The sequence below is a fragment of the Carya illinoinensis genome, chromosome 13, assembly GCF_018687715.1.
Source record: "Carya illinoinensis cultivar Pawnee chromosome 13, C.illinoinensisPawnee_v1, whole genome shotgun sequence".
Lineage (NCBI taxonomy): Eukaryota > Viridiplantae > Streptophyta > Magnoliopsida > Fagales > Juglandaceae > Carya > Carya illinoinensis.
The window spans coordinates 29,960,842-29,986,503 of record NC_056764.1 but is presented as its reverse complement, the minus strand read 5'-3'; the positions used below and the strand labels follow the sequence as shown (position 1 = coordinate 29,986,503).

Below are 25,662 nucleotides of genomic sequence, written 5' to 3'. Positions count from 1 at the left end.
TCTGAGTTGGGTTTATTTTGAGTGAAGTAAAATCGGGTTTTTTCGAGTCTATTTAGTTTAATGCATATTTTGGCTGAAGAGAAGACTTTGAGCAAACTGTGGGTGATATTTAGTTGCAAAATCCAGAGATCTAATTTTTTTGATTAAGTTCTGGAAATTAGAATTCAGGGATAATATTTATGAGGAAGTTTATCAAAATTGTTAATTCATTGGATTGGTTTAACTTGGGAATGCCGATGGTTGCTATGTTGGTTGAAAAATGCAGTAATTGGGGCTGTGAGTATTTTTCTGCATAGTGCAGGCTTTTATCAGAAGATATTAATTGGTCTTATAGATGTTAAGTTCAGATTGGAGATTGAGTTTGGACTGCTAGTGTAGGATTATTCTCAGTTCGAGTTTGGTACATGAAAATGTGTAATGCAGTAATTGGGGCTGTGAGTATTTTTCTACATAGTGCAGGCTTTTATCAGAATAGTATAGGAGCATAGTACATGCTTTTCTCATAAGAGCAAAGTTTGTGATGTTTTTCATCGTTGACATAGAAATAAAGGAGACTAGAGGATAGGTTATCAAATTATTCAACTAAATTTTTTGAATAAAGGTTCTATTTATTAAATAATAACTGAAAGTCTGCTGAATTAATTACATGGAGTATTTGTGATGCATGCACACATGGACATAGAGAGAATTGAAGGGGAAGCAATCGATTCAATTATATAGAGGGAGATCAACATAGATGGTTAGTGATTAACATCAAAGAAAATTTAGGAGACCTGGAGCCACCCTTATCAACTGATTGTTGTATCTACAGGCTTCAAACTAATGAAGAGTTGTTCACTCCTCTGCAACACTCAAACTGTAATGTCTAGTGATTTAGTAGACACAATAAAGAGTTTGGAAGGAAATGTTACTTTATCTAGAATCCAATTAGTTGACTAATGCAATTGGTTTTTATTTTTATATTTTAAGCATGTCGAATATATATTACTTTATCTAGAAGGATGACTCTAGTCTTAATAAACCATTTAAGCAACTGAGCAATAGTACTTATCACTCAAGCCTGTTGTAAGGTTTCAGGTCTTAATTGCTCCAAAGTAATTATTTTTCAAACATAAGTGTAATCTCTCTAATTTGTATTTGGAAATGATAGTACTAAATCAAGGGATGTGAAATAATCCCCTCCATGCCAAGCGCATGATCAGCCAATCTTTGCTCTTTCTTCCCTTTTGAGTTCAAAATGATTATTAAACAATTAACTTTATTTAGCTGCCACCTTAACTTTGAGCTTCAATATATATAATCCCCCTCTCTTTCATCCTTGTTATATTCATTTATTTTTAGTCATATATAGCCATAGCTCAATCTAAAAACCAATATAAATGATATAAATGATGTTGAACATTTCAGTTGCCCATTTATTTCCTTGTTCCCTTGTCTTGCAGAATGGATACTCTTCACTTCCATCATTCACAGTGACTGACATTAACAATATAGTGACAAATAAGAGCAGTAAGGGAAATTACCAAGAAAGCAAGGATTTCTTTGTTTGTTTAATTCTTGTTTTCTTCTTTAAAGTAAGTTTCTTCCCCAATACTACATATTTTCTTCTTCTCTTTTTTGCTATGTTGCCCTAGCTCTTAGTGTAAATAGAGGTATTGTTACTGCTTGTGTTTTCCAATATCAATTCATATTTATAATTTTCTTCTTGTGTATATCATTACATAAACAAGTAATTGTTTATGTAAACATCTAACTATTAGAGTTCTGAAGAAGAACTACAAAGTGTTTTGGTTCTGTTTTGAGATGATGGGCATCATTTGAAGATAGCCCTCTGTTTTAGCGAAAGCTTTTGCTCTGACTCGATTTTTTGGTTAGGCTTAGATGACTCTTCATGTTATATAATAGTAAAGTATTTGAGCACTATGCTCACTTGCGACCCTAAATTGTGAATTTAAACAAATTTAAAAACCGTAACTTTGTCAGAATTTATACTCGAGATCCTAATTTGGGAGCATTCAATTTCAGTTCAGCTGATGGCTTTGTGTATCTAAGGTAGATTTCTATATTTATGTCTATATATATATGCTTACATTCATACATACATACTACCTATAAATGCTCACACATACATAGAAAGAGAGATCGATTTGGCTCTTCTGTGCTTGAGCTGGACGATGAAAAGTTATTATGATGCATCTGCTACACTTGTGGTCTTTGAGCGAAGGTATGCATCCATGTCTTATGATGGCCAGATGGACACTTACATGGCATAGATACTAGTAAGAACCTTTTGTCATCAGTTAATGTTGCTATGTTGTTGAAACATCATTTCCATAAACTATATTTGGAATTTAATTATCAAATTTCATATTTGCCATTAGGTATGCATCTCTGGAAAATTATGTCGCTGAGCCAATCATAAGTTCAACAGAAAAGCAGCCACTCCTTGAAACTCCAGGAGAAGTAAGCTTTGCATTTTGTTATAAGCAGTTAATATTCTAGAAAGATTGGAAGTCTCTGTTGGAAAGAATTGATCAATTTGATAAAAATCGATCTCTTTGGAAGTAATTCACCAGATTAGATGTTGTATTTTTTACTTTTGTGTTTGCCATCAAATATTTCTGCCACACTTTAAAAAGTTGTCAGCCTATAATGTTATTTCTTTGGAGTTTGTAATTCTTTTCCTATAATTTGGAGCTATATATATATATATATGTCATTGGGTGTGTGTGTGTGTGTATATACAACTTACATAAAAAAAGTGTATATATACACATTTGAATTTGTAATATATACATCTCTTTAGAGACATTGTATATGTTGGTGTTATAAGCAATAACTAATGCACACGAGAGATAGGAGTACATATATATATATATATATATATATATATATATATATATATATATATATATATATATATATATATATTTATACTCTAACTGATTAGGCCTTTCTTGGACATCAGTCACTACTTTTTTATAAATTGCCTATGCATGTGTTTTTGCTTGTATAATGTAACTGTGGCCATATAATGTAAATTAAAAAATTGATGATGGTGGTTTATTGATGTGGTAAACCAAGGAAGATGATTCCTGATGTGCTTACATGTTGAAGAATTATTATTATTTTTCCCTATCTTCCTGAATCAAGGGTGGCAGAGATTTGATTAGCTAAACTTTTAGTCTTAGAAGCATTTGTTATTTATTTCTAGTCAAGTAATGCACCATATAAAAATAATAGTTTTTAATCCTCTACAAATCTTTTGATATAAGTTTGGAAGTACTGGTTTTTTAGTCAAGTAATGCTTTGTGTTTTTGCTTAATCTATATATATTTAGATTGGTTGCTGCAAGTCCTATGGATAATTATCTCTACTTTGATCATAAAAGTGTAGTTTGAAAGCAGTGGAGACCTAAATAAATATCTAAGCAAATTTTTTGTAAATTTGTATAGGAGTTTTGGTTTGGATAGTTATTGATGAGCTTCTAGTGTTAACAATACACATTTTTCCAGAATTTTAATAAAAAGAGGTTTGATTATAAAGTTGTACTTTACTTGAATGAAGTTCTACTTTGAGATTAGTAAATTAGATTGATGCTGATGTGTTACAACTACTATGAAAAGTAGGTTTTCATGCATTCTTTACCTATAATAAGGCTTTCTCCTGTTTGTATGACTTCATGCTCCACTTTCCAGGTTTTTTGTTCTACTAATCAGTTGGTATTGTGTCTTTCCAGAAAACTCATATACAGGTATGCCTTTGAATATGGGAGCAATTACTTTTAGTTGAAAGTGATGAAGTGCACTTAGGATCAACTTGAAGTTTCTGCTTGGCTATGTACTGAACATATTTCTACTTGTTGTATACTGAATGTACTGAACATATTTCTACTTGTTGTATACTGAATGTACTTTGTTGTTATTTTCTATGTACCCTTTGTATTATTAAGTAAAGGGAATTAAATTATTAAGTAAAGGGAATTAAATCCTAGCTGATCTACTAACTTTGCTTCTAATACAAGTGAAAAAAATTACTGAAACTGTATGTTTCAGTAGTAATTTTTTATTTATTTTGTAATTAAGTATTTGCAGCGATTTTTAGTCGATGCAAATAGGCCAAAATTCGTTGCAAATCATCAGTTTCAACGATTTTAGTCCTTGAAAAGTTTGCCAAATGCAACAAAGGAAGCAAGCGTTGCTTTTGCACATTTGCAGCGCTTTTTGATTTTTTGCAGTGATTTTAGTCCTTGCAAAAGTATCAAAAGCAGCGCTAGAATGGTATGTTGCTTTTGACGTACACAAATTGCAGCGCTTATAAATCAATTGCAGCGATTTTTAGTGTTGCAAAAAATGGCAAAAGCAACGAACCAAATGTAGCGCTGTTCTTGTTGGGGGCTATTGCAGCGAAATTTAATGATATAGCAAGGATAAATTTCGCTGCAATTGATCAAATGCAGCGCCATGGCAGTCACATGGGATGGCCTTTTGCAGCGTGAAATTAGTGAGTTAGCAGCGGTTTAAAAACGCTGCAAATGAAGTCTTTTGCAGCGTTTTTTCAATAACGTTGCTATTGATCAAAAATATCACTTTTATACTGTCGAACATGCAAGGAGGGTAATAACGCTGCAACTGATCAATTACAGCATTTTTTGAATATATTTGCAACGGTTTTAAGCGTTGCAAAAGGGCTAATTTCTTGTAGTGTGTATATTAAAAAAAATTTATGCAACCAATCATATGATCAATAAAGTGCACAAAGAATATATAAAAGTGATTGTATGTATCATTACTCATTATATATATGTGTGTGTGTGAGAGGGAGAGGTGTGATTAGCTAGCTAATAAAACATTAAAAGATTGTAAATGGAATGATAAAAGATCAAGACGTCAGACATGAGAAACAACTGAAATGCATGTCGGTTTTTTGGGGTTGAATATTTTTATTATTATTTCTAGCTTCATCAATCACATTGTAATTAAAATTTTAAAATTAAAAGAAGATAAGAATAAATTTTAAAATTTGAATTAAATTATGCTATATATAGATAATGTGTGGTTTAAAGATACTATTCTTTTGAAGTACTACTCGGAAGATCAGATAGGAACAACATGAATTGGTTGACTTATTAAATGTTGATGTGGCATTGATGGACAGTCTAGCTATACCACAATATGATATTATAAGAATCTAGTTTATAACATAAGTTTCAAAAATAATCATGAGAGGGATGTGTATATATATATATATAAATATAACTAAGATGGCAAATTAACTGCATGATCAATATGAGAATTACAAATTACAATTAGGGTGTCAAGCGCTCTATGACCTGATATCATATGACTCAATTATTCAAATAGTAAACTTGGAGTTCGAACCCTAATCCCTTGTACCAAATAAAAAATTACAGCTAGGGCAAGGCAAAAGCATATATGATTAATTATATCAATCATATTCTTGCTGTATTTAATTGATCATCATATTTTACAGGACCCAAATTATGAACCTTTGAAAAATACAAAACTGAAAAAGAAAAAGAACAAAAACAACACAACGAGGAGACGAGGACGAGGAAGCTGGAAGATGCAACAAAGCCACCTTAAACCATTCATGATAATTCTTCCTGAAACCTAGAAAGTGACAATAGGGTACCCTTGTGACATAGAACTTCTGTGTCGTCATGATGACTGAACCCTGAAATATGAAGGTACCTTAGCCCATCAGTCTTTGGGTCATAGGAAAGAAAACTTCCAGCATACCTAACTAGTATTTCTCCCTCTTCCCATATCCCTATAACTTCAATCCGTGTATTGTCCACCGCCCCAATTGGTGCTTTTAGACCAATCTCATATTCTTTTACCCACTTCTTCTTCCCATATTCCTTCAGTACCCAAATCTCAATTTGTCTGTCGGATGAACAATCCACAACAGCCAAGTCTCCTCTTAGATCAAGCAAATGACATGACAGAAATGATTTGGGTGTAGAAATCAAGCCAAATTCCTCCTTTGAAATGTCAAAAGAAACAATCTTATTGCCTTCTAGAATATTATTATTATTATGATCATCTGGTGTTGCAATTGAAAGCCAATAAAGAGCCCCACAAGCAAATATAGGCCTTCCGAATAGACGACAATGATCAGGACCTTTGCCAATGGCTGATCTCCATGATGATGAGGAACTTGAAAGACCAAGTGTGAATATTTCTGCGCATAAAGTACTATTGCGTTGGTTTTCAAAGACTCGAACAATCTTGTACGTGTTTTTCGAGCAGTCAAAGCCCAACCCATATTTTCTCTTGCGTAGAGGAGGATCAGATGTCGGGGCTGTAGAATATGGCCATGGCTGCAGTGCTAGAACTTCTTGCCTCAGAGGGTTAAACAAAAACACAAGGCTATCGTCGCAGCTTTTTGTGAAGCAAACCAAACCATTGCAGCAGCCCTCGAAAAAGTATGCTTTCAGAGTCGCAAACTTCGTGACTAAACTCAGACTAGCCTTCAAGAAACCCCCTGCATGATCTTCTCTAAACGACACGTCCGGCTTGTGCTTGGGATGATCGAGAAGTAAGACTTTATAAGATTCTTCAGCAAATCGGGTTCGGTGCATGTAAGCGAGGCATGGATCGTCGATGATGTTGCGCCAGAATGGAGAGACGCACCTGAAGCGTAGAAGAGATTTGATGGGTAGGCGCAAGAAGATGTCGAAGAGGATATCTGAAGGGAAGTCGCTCATGCTTGTTTGTTTGCTTGGAGAGTCTACCTTGGCTAGGGTGTTTAATTTGATAGCGCCTATGCTTGGTCGATGGATATATAGATATATATATATATATATATATATAGAGAGAGAGAGAGAGAGAGAGAGAGAGAGAGAGAGAGAGAGAGAGAGAGAACTTTGCGATCGAGATAGAGTTCAATAAGGAAACAAATATTCGGAATACAGCTTCCTGAGACACAACTTTGCTACAATAATAAGTTAAAACCCTCTTGGTCGCTAAGTTATTTCAATATACAATTGCCTTTAATTTTCTATTTCTTAAAACTATATATATAATACTTTTTTTCTTTTATTTTTTGTCTTTCAATCATTTTTTAAATATTTTTAAACATTTAAAAAAAATCAATTCACTAATAGTCCCATCCTTAACCATTAAGTAAAAAAATAAAAATAAAAAATCACAATAGGTTAATTTTATTGTAATAATTCACAAACTGTCGTGAATTTTATAAAATTCATTAGATCTACTTTATAATAAAAATAATTTTACAATCTAACATATTATATTAAATTACATCAATTTCTAAATTTAGTTTTGATTAATCCTTTATAACTAAGGTATTCTTCATATATATATATATATATATATATATATATATATATATATATATATATAAACTACAGAAAATGATCATCTAATTCGCTCAATAATAGCATTATATATCCAAAACAAGAAGTGTCCGAATAAGGATTCTCCCTCTACGTAGTTGGTGGTTATATTACGGTGCGTACGTGGGGACCAAGAAAAAGAAACTCAATAAATATATCAGTAGTTAAATTGGCCTTATACATCCACAGGCGGGTAGCTATATATATATAAAACCTCTTCACATGTCAATACAAATATATATATATATATTTATATGTCTATGTGTGAGATATTTGTAGTTATAGAATATACAAGTGTCATATATTCATTTTAAAAAAAATTAGTAAATATAAAATATACACATAAAAAAATTAATTTTTTAATAGTAAACTTTCGCTCATTTTTTAAAAGAAATGCGTGTCGCTTGCATAACTCATAATTATATCTAGTATTTCATATATATATAAATATATATATATTAATTACTTGATTGGATGTTCATTGTTTTCTTTCTTCCTAAGCAAGCTCAATCTATTATAATTAAAGGATACAAAAATACATGAGTAGAGGAGGTAGCGAGACCTCGACAAACACCATTTCTTAACTAGTGTAGTACTACATAAAAAGAAAAAGAAATGGGCACTGAAAACAAATAAATGTTTCATACTCTCCCCTGCTAAGAGGGAGCCGGACAAAGTGATGATTTTTATACAATTCCTTGACTGTAAGTCATGGTGATTGTAATAATTGCATTTTGTCTTCAAGTGGCAGTTGTAAAATCCACTACCTTGTCTTCATGATCATGTGGCTAAATAGAACAACTCTTATAATATAAAGCCAATTCCTTTATGTACTATCTCTCTGAAACAAAATTCCAATTTATCTTCAGATTGGGTGTTAAAAAAAGTTGAAGAACTACATGAGTGTATGAGGTACGAAGAACAGTTTAACGCTCTTCTTGTTGCTATTAAAGCTGGTAGATCCATTGCTGCGAAGTCAGTAGTGAAATGGGACAAGGAGTTAAAGCGTTTAAAAAGTTTTATCAATTATGATTTTAGGGAGGGAAGAGTGGGGAGGGATAGGTTGAAAGGAATGAGGTCTTTGTCTTCTAATGAAACTTAAAATCCTTTATTGAAATGTTAAGGGAATCAATGATGTCAACAAACGTTTTGGTATTAGATCTCTTCTTCGAAGTTGGAAAGTTGACATTGTTTGTCTCCAAGAAATGAAGCGGTGTTTTATTGATAGACATATTATGTATAGTTTGTGGGTCTGTTCTTTTGTGGGGTGGTGTTATCTAGCTTCTTTAAGTGCCTCAGGAGGTGTGTTGATGATGTGGGATAAAAAAGTGGTAAAGCTGGTAGAGGATTGCATAGGGGATTTCTTAGTGGTTATTTCTTTTAAGAATATTGAGGATGGGTGGAGGTGGGCTTGCGTGGGTGTTTATGGGCCTAATTTGGATTGTGATAGATGCTTTTTGTGAGAGGAATTGGCTAGTATGTATTCTTTTATGGGATTTACTTTGGTGTTTGTGTGGTGACTTTAATATTGTTCCGTTTCCTAATGAGAGAGCGGGGGCTTCAATATCGACAGGTCTTATGGAAAAAATTTTTTAATTGATTTTTTATTTCAATATTGGGGATCTCCCTTTGGTAGGGGCCTTTTACTTGGTCTAACAATAGTGGGTGGTCAAGGTTAAATAGGTTTTTAGTCTCTTCTTCATGTGAGTCGCATTACCTGAACCTATGTCAAAAGAGGTTGTCCCATGTTTGTTCAGATCATTTTCCTATTTTGCTTGATTGTGGGGGCATTATCAGGGGTAAGTGTTATTTCAAATTTAAGAATATGTGGCTTGAAGCTGATGGATTTGTGGAGAAGATTAGAAGTTGGTGGTCCTCTTGTTCTTTTTTTGGTTCTCCGAGTTTTATTATGGTTGGTAAATTAAAAGCTCTTAAATCTGATTTGAAAAAGTGAAAAGATGAAGTTTTTAGACATACAGAAGTGCAGAAAAATCTTCTTTAGGATGAGTTGCATGTCTTGGAGGAAGGGGTGAATAATGAGGAATCCCTTCTTAAGGAAAAATGAGGTTTTGTTTGAAATTGAGAAGGTTTTGTTGATGGAATAAATTTTTTGGAGGTAAAAATCAATGATGCTTTGGTTGAAGGAGGGGGACAAATGTACTATTTTTTTTTTCATAAGATGGCTTATTCACGTAGGTGTAAGAATGCCCTTGAAGTCCTACATTCAGGCTCTAATGTGTTTCAAACACTCGACGAGATTCAAGATCATGATGTGAAGTTTTATGAAGACCTTTTTGCTGAAATGCTAAATGACGTCCCAAACTTGATGGTTTAAGTTTTAATCAACTGGATTCTAATGCACTAAGTTGGCTAGAAAGGCCTTTTGTTGAAGAGGAGGTACACCGAGTGTTGAGAGGTACGTGCAAAGATAAAGCCCCAGGTTCAAATGGTTTTTCTATGAATTTTTTTAAGAGTGTTGGGATATAGTAAAGGATGAATTGATGCAGATTAGATTTTTAATGATTTCCATTCTAGTTTTAAGTTTGAAAAGTCTCTTAATGCTACTTTTATTATCCTCATTCCGAAGTTAGTTGGTGCTGATGAGTTGAAAGATTATCGTCCTATTAGTCTAGTATGAAAGATTTATAAAATTATATATAAGGTGTTAGCTAATCGGTTGAGTTTGGTGGTGGATAAAATCATTTCTAAACCTCAGAATGCTTTCATTTCTAAACCTCAAAATGCTTTCATTCAGGTTCAGCAAATATTGGATTCCATTTTGATTGCGAATGAGTGTTTGGAAGTCGATTGAGAGATGGTATTCTAGGGGTTCTTTGTAAGTTGGATATAGAAAAAGCCTATGACCATATATGCTAGGATTTTCTTTCTATATGCTTAAAAGATGTGGATTTGAAGATGGGTGGTATGGATGGATTAAATATTGTGTTTCGACCACTCGGTTTTCTATTTTAGTGAATGGTATCTCATGTGTTTTTTTCAGTCTTGGAAGGGTTTAAGACAAGAGGATAAATCCTTTATCCCCTTTTCTTTTTGTCATTATTATGGAAGCTTTGAGTCAAATTGTGGAGGCTGCTGGGGGTGGGGGAGGGGGGGTGGGGTTTCCCGGTGGGAAATAATAGTAATGGTATTATTTCTATTTTTCACTTACTTTTTGTAAATGATACTCTTATTTTTTGTGATGTTGATGTTAGTCAAATTCAAGCTTTAAGAGCTGTTTTATTGTATTTTGAAGCTATTTTGAGTCTCAAAGTGAATTTTAGAAAGTCGAAGTTGGTACCCATGGGTGAGGTGAGGAATGTGAGCTTTCTAGCAGATCTATTGGGCCGTAAAATTGCTTCTCTTCCATTGCAATATCTTGGGCTTCCCTTGGGAGCGTCTTTTAAAGTAGGGAGAATTTGGGACGATCTTGTAGAAAAGGTAGAGAAAAGATTGTCGGTTGGAAGCGGCTTTATTTATCAGAAAGGGGGAGGTTAACCCTTTATCGAAAGCACCCTATCCAGTCTTCCTACTTATTATCTCTCTTTATTTTTAATTCCGGTAGGTGGGCTAACCAAATTAAAAAATTGTTTAGAGCTTTTTTTTGGGGTGGTTTGGGGGAGTGGCTAATTGGATTAAAAAATTGTTTAAGGTTTTTGGATTCAGAGAATATCTCATCTCATCTCATCATTATAAATTTTTAAAATTTTCATACAAAATATAATAAACAATTCAATTTTTTTAATTCTAAAACAATAATAATATTAAAAAATAATATTCCAATAATATTTTATTCAACTTTCAACTTTCATCTAAAACCATCTTATCTCATCTCACTATTCAAACAAGCAAATTTCATCTTGTGAATTGGCAAATGGTGATATGCCCGATAGCAAATGGTGGCTTGGGGGTGTGAGATTTGACTATTTTTAATAAGGCACTATTAGGGAAAGAAGGAGATTCTTTGTGGAGAGAGGTGATTGATTGGAAATATGAGTGTGAGTGGGGGATATGGTGTTCTAAGGAGGGTAGGGGCCTTATCGTGTTTGCCTTTGGAAATATATTACAAAGGGTTGGAATATTTTTGAAAAACATATTAAGTTTGAGCTTGGAGTCAATGATAGAATACTGTTTTGGTTTGATGAGTGGTATTGTGAGAGTCCTCTAAATGCTATTGTTTTGGCAGTTTTCAGTTTAGATGGAAACAAAAAGGTTGCTATTTCAAAAGTGCTATGTTGTGCTAATGGGGTAGTACATTGGAATGTTATTTTCACTAGAAATACCTAAGATTGAGAAATTAATGAGATTGTAGGCTTTTTCAATTTTTTGTACTCAGCAAAGTTAGGCGAAGATAGGAGAGATCTTATGCTGTGGAAACACTCAGGGAGCAATAAGTTTTCTGTTAATTTATTTTACAAGGTTTTGACAGTTCAACAGCATGTTTTGTCCGTGAAAGAGCATTTGGAGGGTTTTTGTACCTTCTAAAAGTTCTTTTTTCATAGACTGCTGCTCTTGGGAAGATTCTGGCAATTGATAATCTAAGGAAGTGTGGTATAATTGTTATTGAGTGTGTTTCATGTGTAAGAAGAATGAAGAATTTATTTATATCTTTTTCTACATTGTGAGGTAGCTAGAGAGTTATAGGATGGTATTCTTTGTAGAGTTGGGCTGAGTTGGTTTATGCCTAAGAGGGCGGTGGAGGTTTTAGCATGCTGGAACAAATATTTTAATAGCTCTCAACCGGATGCAGTATGGAGAATGATACTTTTGTGCCTAATGTGGTGGTTATAGATATAAAAGAATGACATATGTTTTAACAATAGGGAAAGAGATATGGGGCAGTGATTTTATGCTATTGCATTAAAGTGACAGAATGTTCATGAGTTTTTGTTTTCTTTTCAGCTTTCTAGAATGTAATTAGGTGTCTCATCTTGTCTACTTCCTGTGTACATAACTCTGCTTAGTTTCATTTGTTTCAATAAATTTTATTACTTATAAAAATTTCAAAAAAAAAAAAAAAATTCAAACTCCATCATGATATACATTGTCACAAAACTCCACTCTCTCTCAAAGATGTGCATGTGACTCTGGACGTATATTGTTCAATTTGTATGATATTGAAGTGAATGCCACAAAAAAAAAAAAAAAAAAAAAAAAAAGAGACAAAGTGGTGGCCCCAAAAATCACTAGAGAATTAAGTTTAGTTATAATTATTAATAATTAAATTTTGACATTATTAGAGCTTCTCGACCTGGTTAAATAATCATATTAATAATTTAATATCAGACATGTAAAATAATTAAAATATAATCATCTTATATTAAATAAATACTATCCATTTCATTGAAATGAACTTAAGGGATAAACGGGATATTCTCCCATTGAAACTTGGACTGACCATATATAATGATCCGCTCGGGAAATTGCTCTCAGTACAGTGACCCTGTTTTATCTGTTGTTCATGATAAATTAATAAATAGAAGATACAGCCAAAAAGAAAAAAAGATCTTAACAACAAGGCCTGGGGGAAAAAAGAGCAAAAATGGAAGGAAGGAAGGAACTGATGGGTAAACACATACTATTTAGAATGGCCACCAATGAAGTTCCCCTTTGTATCCCAAGGACGATTCTCAAAGGACTTTCCCATGACGCTGCGCTTCTCATTTATTGTCCCATCCTCGCAGCGGTACTCTGGGAAGTAATCAAGGAAAGTTCTGCTCCCTAACTCATCAATTCCATTAAACAGGAAGTTCCTCAACACGTCCTGTGCATTGCAAGAGTAGTAGTTGCAGTGTTAATTGGCTGAGAAACATTATTTACTTGACTAATTCATGGAATAAATACCTTTGCCATTGTCTCCCCGATGAACTTTTTCAGAACTCCATGACCTGGATCCTGCTTTCCAATTTTCCATGAACCAAATAAATCAGCAAAGCAACAGATAGGGGTTTAGACTGCGGATCTCAACATCTATAAGAACATGGCTTGAATCGATGTAAAGATAGTTGCACAGCTCAGCTTTCAATAGTCTTTTACCAGTTAATCAAGTTTAGCATCTGGCTTCATTCTCAACTCCTTACCCTCTATCTATGGCCAATTGTTTTGGTTTTTCTACACATTAAAATTGATCTAGGAACATGACTATATCGGTATGTGAATGATGCGATTAAATATAATCATTAATGATGATAGCATTCACATCCAGCCGTATTACTAACGATCAGAGGTTAAATAATTGACCATGTAACTTTCAACGACAAATGTGAAATGGGATCTTTTTATACACATACGCATTCTAACACTTGTTTTGTGCCTTTCATGAAAGCAAAAATAATTCTGCAGTGTGCCATGACTAAACACAACACGTACCAAGCATGACAGTCTGATAATGTATTTGTGAAATATAAGCCCACACTGCCCTAAACTTCATATTTCAGATACTCCCTCGTCTTTAAGATACCTGAATATGCCAAGGATACAACTTGGATATTGTTGAGGCAAATTGCAAATTTCTTCTATTAATCATTTGAAAATTTCAATAAAAGGAAAGGAACGAATGAGAAGCATGAGAAAATAAGTCCTTTGTTTGAAAACCCACTAATGTAATGCCCAAAAAACACACCCAAATAGATGACCAAGAGATAGTTTCTGTCACTTAGATATAGTCAATCATAATTGTTTGGTATAGATGTGATGCGATGCATGAAAGATGAACTGGGATAGAAGATTAACCACCTTCTCAGCTCTCCAAGTTAGATATCTATGCTGTGCTTCACGATTGCACATAATTTGGGACGCATCTGTCTCAGCTACTGCTTGGTTTATCAGCCCCAGCCAAGCCTGCAAAAGCAATAGAAAGTTGTGACGCAATTTTACTTTCCAAATATTTAGTTACCCATGGAAATAGGAACTGACATATAAATGTTAATTCTCTTCCAACCAGCAAAATGGAGTTAAAATATTACCACAAGAACACTATAAATAAGGCCATGGAATTTATTAGTCTATACCTCGTAATAATCCATGAATGCAGAATATAAAACCTCGTATTTGTCTTGGCTTGGAGTAAATCTGGTCCATATCACAATTGGTGAGAAAAATTTTAAGGACTCGCCTGTAAGCTTGCCTCCCCAGGGTAAAAGCTGCATGAAATCTGTGTTCAGTCATGTGATAAATCTTAGAAAGGATTAGCAATAAATAAAAAATAAAAAATTAAATATTTTACAAGATCTGAATTTATTTAATATTCAAGTACCGAGCAGTGCATTTACCTCAGAATACTTGAGACCAAGAGGCATTAAGCTTCTATAGTATCTTTCCTTATAATCTGCTCGACTAATGACATCATGCAAAGGGTTAAGGTCCCTATGAATGGAAATTAAAAGTGAGTTTCTGTATACCAAGTCCTCTCCATATATAATGCTTCCAGCTCGCATCAATAAATTAACCAGTCATTTGGCATGACATGCACAAAAAGCAGACTTCGTACATGCAGCATGCCTAGCATAGGACCATGAAAGTAAATGAAAAACATATGCTCTCAAATGAAATGAGATAGTGAAAAGGCATAAATTTCCTTCAAGTGTAGAATGAACTCATAGTCATGCAATCTCAAGATCTCGGTAAAGTCCAGTTTCAAATTGTTTAAACAAGCACAATCGTGCATGTCAATGCCACGCCCTCAGCCTTTTGTAACAAAGGGAGAGCGGAAGGGGGAAGCTAAAGAAATCAAGGGAATTGCATATTGGTCCTCATCACTAACCAAGTTGGTTCACCTGCCAAAGGATGAGTCCAAGAGAGGTCTTTAGTCTAAGTACCAGTTTCCAAGAAGTGAAAGTATGAAATAGAAAAATTCCCTTCCTAGGATCAGGACATAGATCCATCCAAAGAAAGAAGGGAGACAGAAGAAATAATCAGGATGACCACTAGAGAAGTCTTGCACAACATGTAAAAGTGACATCAAATGATACAGTATTAGCTGCCTTTCCACATTTCTCAAGATTTTAAATGTACATATCAACCAAAAGCCTAGTTATTTAAGATTGTGACTTTGAAATCTGAACCCATGTTGCTTTTCAAAAAGAAATCTGAACAACTGTTGAAATACCAGAAACATGCTATAATGTCCTGATTGATTGCTGGAAAAAAATGGAAGACTTGGATTCCTCTCATCACCCATGACTTCTTGGCAAATTGCAGGGCATAAATGAGGGCCAAAAAGAAAGTAAATAAAAATAAAGAAATAATCAACCAGAAGGCAATAATATTTAATGTCAAAGAAGATGGTCCAAACTCAAAAAAACAAAATTCTAAAGTTTAGCCAGAGTTGGTCCAGGATGACTGTTCTTGTCCTAGACTCTCACTCTTCCCAACTATTGGCCCTTTTAGCTACACAATACCTACCTTTATAAGGGTAGGTCTTGGGTTCAAGTGAAAAAATTCTACATAGGAAGAATTCATCTCTTGAGGGATCGGTATGCTTGATGCGAGACTTGATTTACCTTTACTAAGTACAATTAGGAATCTCAAAGTTTTGCTGGTAACCTGGTAAGGTGGGCCTGCACTGATGAAAATATTAGGCCACACACAAATGAGAATGCATGTGTCCAGATCTACATATACTAAGTGACCTTTTTAATGCATATCCATACACACTCTAATGGTCAGGGAGGCATATATGTAAAATGTTTCACTTAAAGCATTCTCAAACCAATGAAAAACCTTGTATCACATTCTGGAAATTTTACGAATAGGAAACAGTTTTGCCAGTAACCTGCTTATTTGCTAGTAAATAAGCAGCATTCTTCTTATCAAAGGTCGAAAATTAAAGAAAGGAAAAAGCTTACAAGACCATTATGTTTGTGTTGGTGGTGGCAAAAAAGTTGGCACAAAATATGGGTATATCAAATTCTGGTTCTGGAAAGGCAGCAAAGTCCAAAACCTGCATTTGAGTTTTGAGAACAGAGTTACTAAACAGAAAGGCATAAATTATTTCACACATGAAAAGATGATATATTGAAATGTCAAAAGAAAGGCATAATTTATTCTTTCTTCTGCATCAACTTGTTCTATTCATTTTTCTTCCTGGGTAATTCATCCTAAACCAGAATTCTAGCAATGATTTTGGGCAAGTCTCCCAGTTACCAGCAAGTTCTATAGAGATATTGTTTTTCCAAGTATTTACATTTCAAACTTATCTTCATCTAGCATTTTTATCTGGAAATAGTGGTTTTGGAGGAGCATATCAAGCCCAACACTACATTTTTCAAGCCAACAACACATTGAGAAATAAATAAACCTATTGACAACTAGTTTGTATCAGAAAGGGTTCGTTTGCCAACATATACTTCCTTTTAATGGTATCTTACACATACACTTATAGGTCTTGAACCAAAGATATTGGACTCCTTTCTTATTCTTACAAGAAGAAGAGGCTCCCCTTCTTTTTTAAAATTCATCTCTATCTTTTATTGTTGTAATAATTTGTGATATTTAATGAACTTCCATAGTGTCAAGATGTAACAAACTCCAGCAGAATGTCAAGGTCAAGTTAACAATGAAGCTAGTCAGAAAAGCACGGCAGATGAGAAAAAAATGATGGCTCTAGTCAGGGCATTTGCATATGTATGACTCAACAATGCTGAAGCCATGCCGTGCATTTGAAGCCATACATTAACTGTATCCAGACAACAAAGAAGATAAAATATCACCCATCAAAAAAGAAGATCATATATCATTACGAAGAATCGAGGATGATTTAAATTTGGCAAAATCACACTTCATCTCATAAAACTGCCACTCCTTTTGCAATATGACCAGTGGCCTCCCAATTTAAAACATAAGTTGAAATTTAACCCCTTGTTAAAGATCTTACCATGGGATGGATGGAAATAGACGATGTGCCAAAAGAAAATAGGTGACATCCCACGCAATTGGAGATTAGAGGAAAAGGCAAATTGCAAAAAAGAGTAGTAGTTTGGGGTAAAGTGAAAGCTTTGATAATTTAGTGTCCATATTGAAAAACGAATGGTAGTTGAGGGGGGAAATGTAATTTTTCCTTTAAAAAATTGCGTTGAAGAACTCTGGATGATGTCACCCCATTCAATGGGTAAACAAACTGACCAACCTTCCCATCGATTCCAGGTAGGTTCTTTTTCTTTCTTTTTACTAAGATAAGTTAAGAGTCCTAAAGTGGATGGTCACTGACAGCAACTCCACAGGATACGCTTGTATTGAGTGGCAGTAAGAGCTTAAAAGAAGCCCAGAAGAGGACAAGCTCTATTAGTCACCATAAATAGTTCATAAAAATTAGTCATAAATGACTATGAGCTGTTTGAGAGCCTACAATATCGAAGTAAATAAATTGAAAATATAATAGAGAATTGTACCTGCATGGCTTCAGTCTCAATGCTCAAACTTCGTAGAAGTCTAATCTTGGAAGCTTGGAATGATAACATTTGAAGCTCTGTTTTACCATCCATGGAATTTACTGTATTAAATTTCACCTGAGCCCATAAAAAATCAATGTTTTCAGAATAGCAAGAAGTACGTGATATAATGATCTCTACTAGCTCCTATAATGTTCGCAATACCAGTATTTGCAAAACTCTTTGTTCTTTGAAAAATTTGAGATCTCATAGGGTGGTTGAAGCAACTAAACTGTGTAACACACACACACACGCATGTACACACACATATATATTAATGTAGAAGCATTAATCACTTAGAGCAGCTAAAATTATTAGTTTTTGTATTATAACAAATGATCAGTTGAAGATGGCTATCATGGAGTTGCAAGTATCCTAATAAAAGTTTTAAACATTCACAAAATCCAACTACCTCATTACAAACAATTTTTTTAATATATGTAAGTTACAATTATATTAATGAACAAATGGTGTTGCTCAAGTACACAAGGTGTATATATGAGAAACACCTGGTAAGAGAATGAAAAGGGAGCTGAAAGGTCCTGGAAACTAGAAATCAAGCAACCAGAATGAGCAAAGAACTAATAATAATGGGTTCTGAAAAGGCAATCCTTAAATCCACCGCCGTCTTTTCCTTATCCTTAAAGCACAATCGATCTTATCTCCAAATACACCACAACAATCGACCCAGGATCATCTTCCGCAATGCTTCACTATGTGAAAAACTGAACCTCCATTTCCAACATGCCAACATTTCCACCGCATTGCAAGGAATAACCCAATCTAGGCTGAAGAAACTAAAGATGACGTTCCAAATGGTGCTAGCCACCTCACAATGCAAAAATAGAGGCTCTATCATTTCTTCAATTCTCCTACACATGCAACATCAATCCATCACTATAACATTACTACTCCCTGAAATTTAAATCATCTACTGTAAGAACCTTTCCTAAAGCAGTTGCACAAACAAAGAAAGCCACTCATGAAGGAGCCTTGTTCTGCTAGATAGACTTTCAAGGGAAATGGGTTGCTACCAGTATGAGATAGCATATAAAAATTAGATTTCACATTCGCTACCCCACACTATCAAAAGGCTGACAGAACTTGTCCTCACAACTCTTTCTCAATTGCAAAGAATACAATGGATCCAAAAATGAGGTAAGAATCTCCACCTCTCAATCTTGTCCCAATCTAATGAACTCCACATCCCACTAAGAAGTATCACTAGAAAACTGTAAATGCAACTAGGGCTTCCTTTTTTTAATGAGTAAATGCAACTAAGGCTTTCTCAAAGCCAGCAAGGTTGTATAACTCCAAGAAAGATGCCTTAAGAGACTGATCCCCACCATATATCATGCAAAAACCGCATCTTTGAACCATCACCCACATCATGTCAAGTATGAGGAGCAAATTCCCCCAACCCCTCCAGATATTTTTCTATTGACCCACCCCATATGACCCATTAACCTCATTAAAACCCCAGCCTCCCCACAAGCTATGATATTTTGCATCCACCAACCAATTTCCAGACACTATCATACAGATTTGCTTGATGCCAAAGCCATTTCTTCATGGGAACACAATTTAAGAACCTTGAGACCTCCCTTTGAGACTGGGGGCATACTTTAACACTTTACTAGGTGAAATAAAGTTCCTCTCCCATATCACCCTACATAAAGTCCCTTCATAACTTCTCCAAATGATTTGCCATGCCTGCAGGAAGTAGGAAGAAGAAAAAAAAAAAGTAGGGAAACTCGCTAAAGTCTTGATCAAGGAAAACTTACCCCCATGTGATGTGTGTGTGGGTGTAGCCACTTCCAACCAGCTAGGCAACACTCTATCTTTTCAAGAATGTCCCAAACAAACTCTGCTTTGAAAGGAGCTCCCAAACGAAGACCCAAATAGGTCATGGGTATACAGGAAACCATACATCCAAGAATACTCACCAAACTTTCCACATTCTCAGCATCTCCAATTGAGAGCAATTCAAATTTAGCTAGATTCATCTTTAGGTCAGAAACTGATAAAAGCATATGAATAAGCCTTGCATAAACCCAGATGGTTGGGATTTGCCTCACAGAAAACCAACGCAGCATCTGCAAATGACAGATGTACGACTCACAAACCATTACTGGACCCCATAGAGAAGAAAAACAAAAAACTGTCATTGGGTTGTAGCATAAAACATCTTGCTAAGCGTCTCCATGACAAAGAAAATTAAGAGTGGGTAAAAAAATCCACCTAACGAAGTCCCTGAAAGTTGTTGAAGAATCGCTAAGAGTACCATCCGCTAAACTGAGAACTGCATTGTCAAAATAAAGCGGACAACCAAACTACACAATTTCTTCCCAAAACCGCACCTCCTCCACATGTGCAACAAAGAATTCCAATTCACATGGTTGTAGACGTTTTCTACATCAAGATTACAGAAACACTCATGACTATCTTGTGCTAATTCTTTTATATATATATATATATAAGTAAATCAAAGTATATTAATTAAAGAATATGCAAAGCCATGTTCAGTACAAAGAATGCCCTAACTACATAGGAGAAATAGATAGAAGGAAATCATGGAAATCTTGGCCATTAAAATTAACGGCAGTAGCCCAAGTACAAAGAGTTCTAAAAAAGAAAGCCTTTAGTTCCACCAACGATCTCTCTTTGTCCTCGAACGCTTGTGCTAATTCCAGTATCAAGACATTCATTAGAAATCAGCCCATAATCCAAAATCTTTCTTCCCCAGATAAAAGCATTCTGAGACTGCGGAGTTATTTTCACCAAATCCTTCGTACGCCAATTCACTAGAACTTTTGCCATAATTTTATTGACGCCACTCATTAGGATAATGGATCGGAATCCCCTTATCTCAACTGGCCCTAGCTTCTTAGGAACGAGTGCTATAAACGGAGCATTAAGACTTCTAACAAGCTTACGCGTAACAAACTTATGCCTAACATTAAAGTCCTGAAACATTTCCATAATATCCTACTTCAACACATCCCAACAAGCTTGGAAGAGCGCCAACTATCAGGAAATTCTTAGAACTTATCCTATAGTACCTTAGCACAGTGGCCACTAGTTGCAGGTTATTAGAAAGCGTCAATCCCACAAATAACCCCACATCAAAGCAGCAACAAGTTGAAGAAAAAATAGAAGTTACCGTTCGAAACTAAATTTTAAAATTGAACAAATAAGATTAAATTAAAGTAACCAGGTCAGCTTAGTGACAAGACTACGCATACATACCTGTAAAGGAGAAGGAACCAAATGGGTTTGGCGCTTCGTTTCGTTTAAAGCGAATTTGACGAACTTCTGGAAAGAAATTGCAGAGGCTTGAAACAAAGCTCTCTTCCTCCTCCAACTGCTATGAGTTCCAAATGAGACCCCAACACTCCTTTGTAGTCGAGGCTTTACTGTTAAGCAAAGGCATCTTAACGAAGAACAGGAGTCCATTGAGAACGAAAGAGGGAGAGAAAAAGTTCCACTAGAGCAACCCAACCACCATTAATAGCATAGCTGTTGTTCTCTCCCCCTCTGGTTCTGGGTTCCACTAGCTCGGGTTTTACAATTACCGGTCTTGCAGAAATAACCAGGGAGATTCCGGACCATAACCATCTGTCTATCAGTCTGTCCGACCACGTCAGCAGGAGCTTATATTCGAAGAGGCAAAAGTACGTTTGATACAAGATATAATAAAAAATCTAAATAAAAATAATATTTTCATAATATTTTAATTTTATAATATTTTTATTAAATTTTTTCTATTATTTTTTTAAAATTTTATAAAATATCTTAACGTAAATTATTCAATTATTATTCATAAATTATTTTATTATTATTTACAGATAATTTTATTTGACTATCCAAACGAGTCATAAAATTGCTAATAATACTTAAAGAGCAAAGAAAATTATTAAATATTTTCAAAATAACGAAACATTAATACACCAAAAGAAGTATTATAGTTACAAAAAATAAAATTATACAAATAAACCTATAAATTAATATCATACATTAGATTTACTTTATAATAAAATTAATTTTATAATATAATATATTACATCAAATCACGTTAATTTGTTAATTTATTTTTATGATACTTCTTTGTGACTAAAACATTTCTCATAAACTAATTTTTCATTCATTTTAAAAATAACATACATATAACATGTCTTATTAATTCTTATAGCATTTCAAATTGTAAATTAAAAAAATTTAAATTAAAGGGTGATTAACTACCTCTCAATGCGTGGTTAGGATCTGCTAACGACCCCAATTATTTTCATGGATGATCAATAACCCCATTTGAGGCGAATTTGACCATCTTAGGATGTTTTTCGCCTGCTCCTGCGGGGGGTTGGATGTTAGAGATCCACACCAAATACGCATAATTTAATGATGTATTTTATTAGTGAAATCACTTCAAATTATTTTATTACTATTTATTATTATTTACAATTTTTTTATTACTATTTATTACATTTTTATTACTATTTACAAATTATTTGAAAATAAGTCAACATTCAAACATAAACTACATAATCAAAACTACGCTAGCTAACAAAATTATTCGTTTAGATAGTGAGATGAGATGAGATGGTTTTATATGAAAGTTGAAATTGAATAAAATATTATTAGAATATTATTTTTTAATATTATTATTATTTTAGAATTTGAAAAAATTGAATTGTTTATTATATTTTGTGTGAGAATTTGAAAATATTATAATAATAAAATGAGATGAAATACCCTCTAAATCGAAACGGCTGACACTTTCTTAAACCATCCTTTTATGGAGTAGATAGTGTCCCTTCAAATCTCTACAAACATTTTGATTAAAATGAGATGAGCTGAAAAACTCAATTTTCTATAATAATCTAAAATTTAGAACTCGTGCCTCACAACCATGCTCTAATTACTGATCGATCTCCAATTTGTTCATCAAATTAGATTCAATCATTTCTTACTCATATTCAATCCAAAAACTTTGTTAAGAATCAGAATCAATCATACTAAGATCAATTGAGAAAGGATGGTCATAATAGAAAACACCACTTGAACTCCCATACACAACACTATACTCTCTGTAAATGTCAATCATTAATTGTTTCACTTTTACAATTATTACTTTGACTAAATTATCATCGTATATTTTTTTGAATCAAAAATGCAAAAGACTAAATTTACATCTTGGATAAAAAACAAAAATAAATATCATCAGGTTAGCCTTTTTAATTGATCTCAATATTTGTCATACTTAATCTTCATATTCACCACCATACATTTCAACATTGCATCATTACTTTACCTCATTTGACAAATATGATCGGATGCCATAAAGCTTCTGGAAATATGCATTAGATGTGACGTATAAAGAGCTAGAGAGTCTCACATTAGCATCATAAAAAATCTTCAAAAACTTTATCAATACTATAACTTTCTCACAATCACTAGAGTTTAGGGGCTCAAGTTCACACTACGATAATAACAAAAAAAAAAAAGGAATCATCATCCTTCTCCAATTACAAAAATAATTTTTTAAATATTTTTGCAACTTCTAACATTAGATAAGTCGAATTCCATTTTATGGAAACATTAAAGCATACTAATTTTATACAACCAATTTTCTCATTCTCTATACGCCTTTTGAATTTCTCCATTCTTGCGGAAGATAATCTAATATATCTAATTGTATTGCGCACCCTTGTAATCAAATCATCACAATCATTTAACCCATCATTCATAATGAGGTTCATTATATGGATACAACACCTTATGTAAATATAGTTCTTTTCCAATAAATGACCTGATACGAACTTTCTCGAATACTCAATGGCAACATAATTTGAGAAAGTATTATCAACTATAACAATAGAGATCTTGTTAATACTCCAGTCTTGTACACACTTTCCAATAATTTCTCCTTTGTGATTAGAGATTATACAAAAGTTTAAAATTCTTTTGTGTAGTTTCCATTCACAGTTGATAAAGTGTGTAGTAAGACACATAATTTAAGTTTTGAATCGATGTCCATGCTTCAATAGTTAAACTAACCCGCCTAACCATTTCAAATATTTTTCTTAACTTCTCATTCTCTATTTTAAATAGTTTAATACAATCTCTTACTGCAGTGGTTGGAGATGGCATTTGGAACCTTGGTTCAAATGATCTATATACCTTCATAAATACCTGAGCTTCTACTATTCGAAATGAAAGCTCATCACAAATTATCTTTTCAGCAATTGTCATTTGTATATTTCCGAACAGAAATGATTTGTACAGTCAGGAAATGCAGTCGGCGTGCAGTCGGCTGTAAAAAAAAAAATTAATACGGGACTTATATGAAAAAAAAAATTTATTTTTATAACTTTTTATAATTCATGTAGGTCCCCCTGAATATAAAATAATTTTTTTATAATTTTTTTTTATTCATTCCATACAGCCGACTGCACGCCGACTGCATTTCCCGACTATATGTAGCAAAGCCCATTTCCGAATTAAACTTATGTGCATTTGCCAAGTTACTGACATCACTATCTCTAATTCCCTTAAGAGCCCCCTCACAACTCATAATCTGTTGATCCATAAGTTTGATTCTATGAGGTTGTTGCTTACAAGTACCCCGATGCTGCAACATACTTAATGTACCATGTCTTTTGGGATAACAATAGTAAATCTTGTGACAATAATTATACTTCGCTTTTCAGTCATTTAAAGGGCATCTATTCATTTTAGTGAAATGGTCTCACACTGTTGCGAGATTCTTATTTGTCCTCCTTTTTATGAGGAGTGAGACTTGTGCCACTAAACAAGTTAATATTTAAAACCATTTGTGATCGGTTTTCCAAAAAAGTAGCAGTCTCATTATTTCTTAAATTTGTATGAGTGTCACTTTTGAAACAATCCATATATGAACTGATATATAATATTACAAACAAAAATCAAGATATTAGTGATTCATAGATGCATACAGCCACACACACACACACAATAATCAAGATATTTGTGAAGCAAATTGCACAAATATTTACATTAGTTGAGAAAAATAGTAAAGAGAGAAGTTTCTTATATTTATTTTTATATTAGTCAAAGTTATTGGAGGAAAATAAATTTAGCTTGATTTGGCAGGGTTTACAAGAGCTCTGTTTCTATTCTTAGTTTACTTCAGTAATGATATAAATAGACAGATAATTCAAAACTGTCTAGCAGTAGAATTACTGAACATGATTTAGGTTTGACTTTGAATTATGCTGTATCACATATGGATATGGATTTTAAGTTTTGAAGAAAGAAATCCTTGTGTCACCAAAGAACAAGTTATGTACCTTTTCTTTTCAGGTTTTTGGAACTTGTACACTATAAGAGGTACCAATCCAGGAAAACCCTCATCTCTGTAAATATAACATATAGATGAAGATGCTGCTTATATATATAGGTATCCTGGGCTAGAAATGACCTCTACTAGCTAATCATTTTTCAGAAAAGAAAAATAAAAGACCTTTACACTAGGGATTTTTTCTCATACCTGTAAGTTTAAAAACAGGCCTTTGAACCCCATAATTCTAGCGAGAGAATCGTAGCTCAGAAAGCTCAATAACTTACAAGAGAAGTGAAGAGGTTTTAGGGACAACAACTCTAAAAAATGGAAAAGAAGTTGGTAAAAGTTGTTTTAATCAAATATCATGTACATAAATAGTACACAAACTAAACGATTTAAGGAAAAGGTCAAAATTCCCTTTATGCGCCTCCTTGATCTGGCACTGAATAAATTGAGAAATTCTTTTATTCTAAACGTGTTTTCAAATTTTACCCCGAAATTTCTAAATGCTCATGATTCTAAACATAGAAAAA

General features: G+C 33.7%; 2 protein-coding genes and 1 long non-coding RNA gene across 4 annotated transcripts; 1 reads left to right on the top strand and 2 right to left on the bottom strand.

Moving 5' to 3' along the window:
• The first annotated feature begins 2,189 nt into the window (after positions 1-2,189).
• Positions 2,190-3,889, top strand: LOC122291474. Its single transcript, XR_006236638.1, has 3 exons — positions 2,190-2,224; positions 2,382-2,463; positions 3,740-3,889. It is a non-coding gene; the product is annotated as an uncharacterized LOC122291474 (long non-coding RNA).
• Positions 3,890-5,499: 1,610 nt separating this feature from the next.
• Positions 5,500-6,778, bottom strand: LOC122292881 (F-box protein At3g07870-like). The gene has a single exon (XM_043101425.1). It carries the CDS (start codon positions 6,731-6,733, stop codon positions 5,612-5,614), a length of 1,122 nt encoding a protein of 373 aa, XP_042957359.1. The 5' UTR covers positions 6,734-6,778; the 3' UTR covers positions 5,500-5,611.
• Positions 6,779-12,735: 5,957 nt separating this feature from the next.
• On the bottom strand, positions 12,736-21,413 carry LOC122292677 (phytochromobilin:ferredoxin oxidoreductase, chloroplastic). Of its 2 annotated transcripts, XM_043101145.1 has the most exons (9): positions 21,058-21,413; positions 17,770-17,886; positions 16,228-16,322; positions 14,653-14,746; positions 14,392-14,523; positions 14,117-14,221; positions 13,226-13,276; positions 12,961-13,145; positions 12,736-12,833 (listed from the first exon to the last, which is right to left on the bottom strand). In XM_043101145.1, coding segments are annotated over exons 1-9 (987 nt in total). In that variant the 5' UTR covers positions 21,265-21,413; the 3' UTR covers positions 12,736-12,832. The 2 variants fall into 2 exon arrangements, with proteins under 2 accessions (XP_042957079.1, XP_042957078.1); XM_043101144.1 differs by having other exon boundaries at positions 12,736-13,145; positions 21,058-21,412.
• Between the last annotated feature and the right edge of the window lie 4,249 nt (positions 21,414-25,662).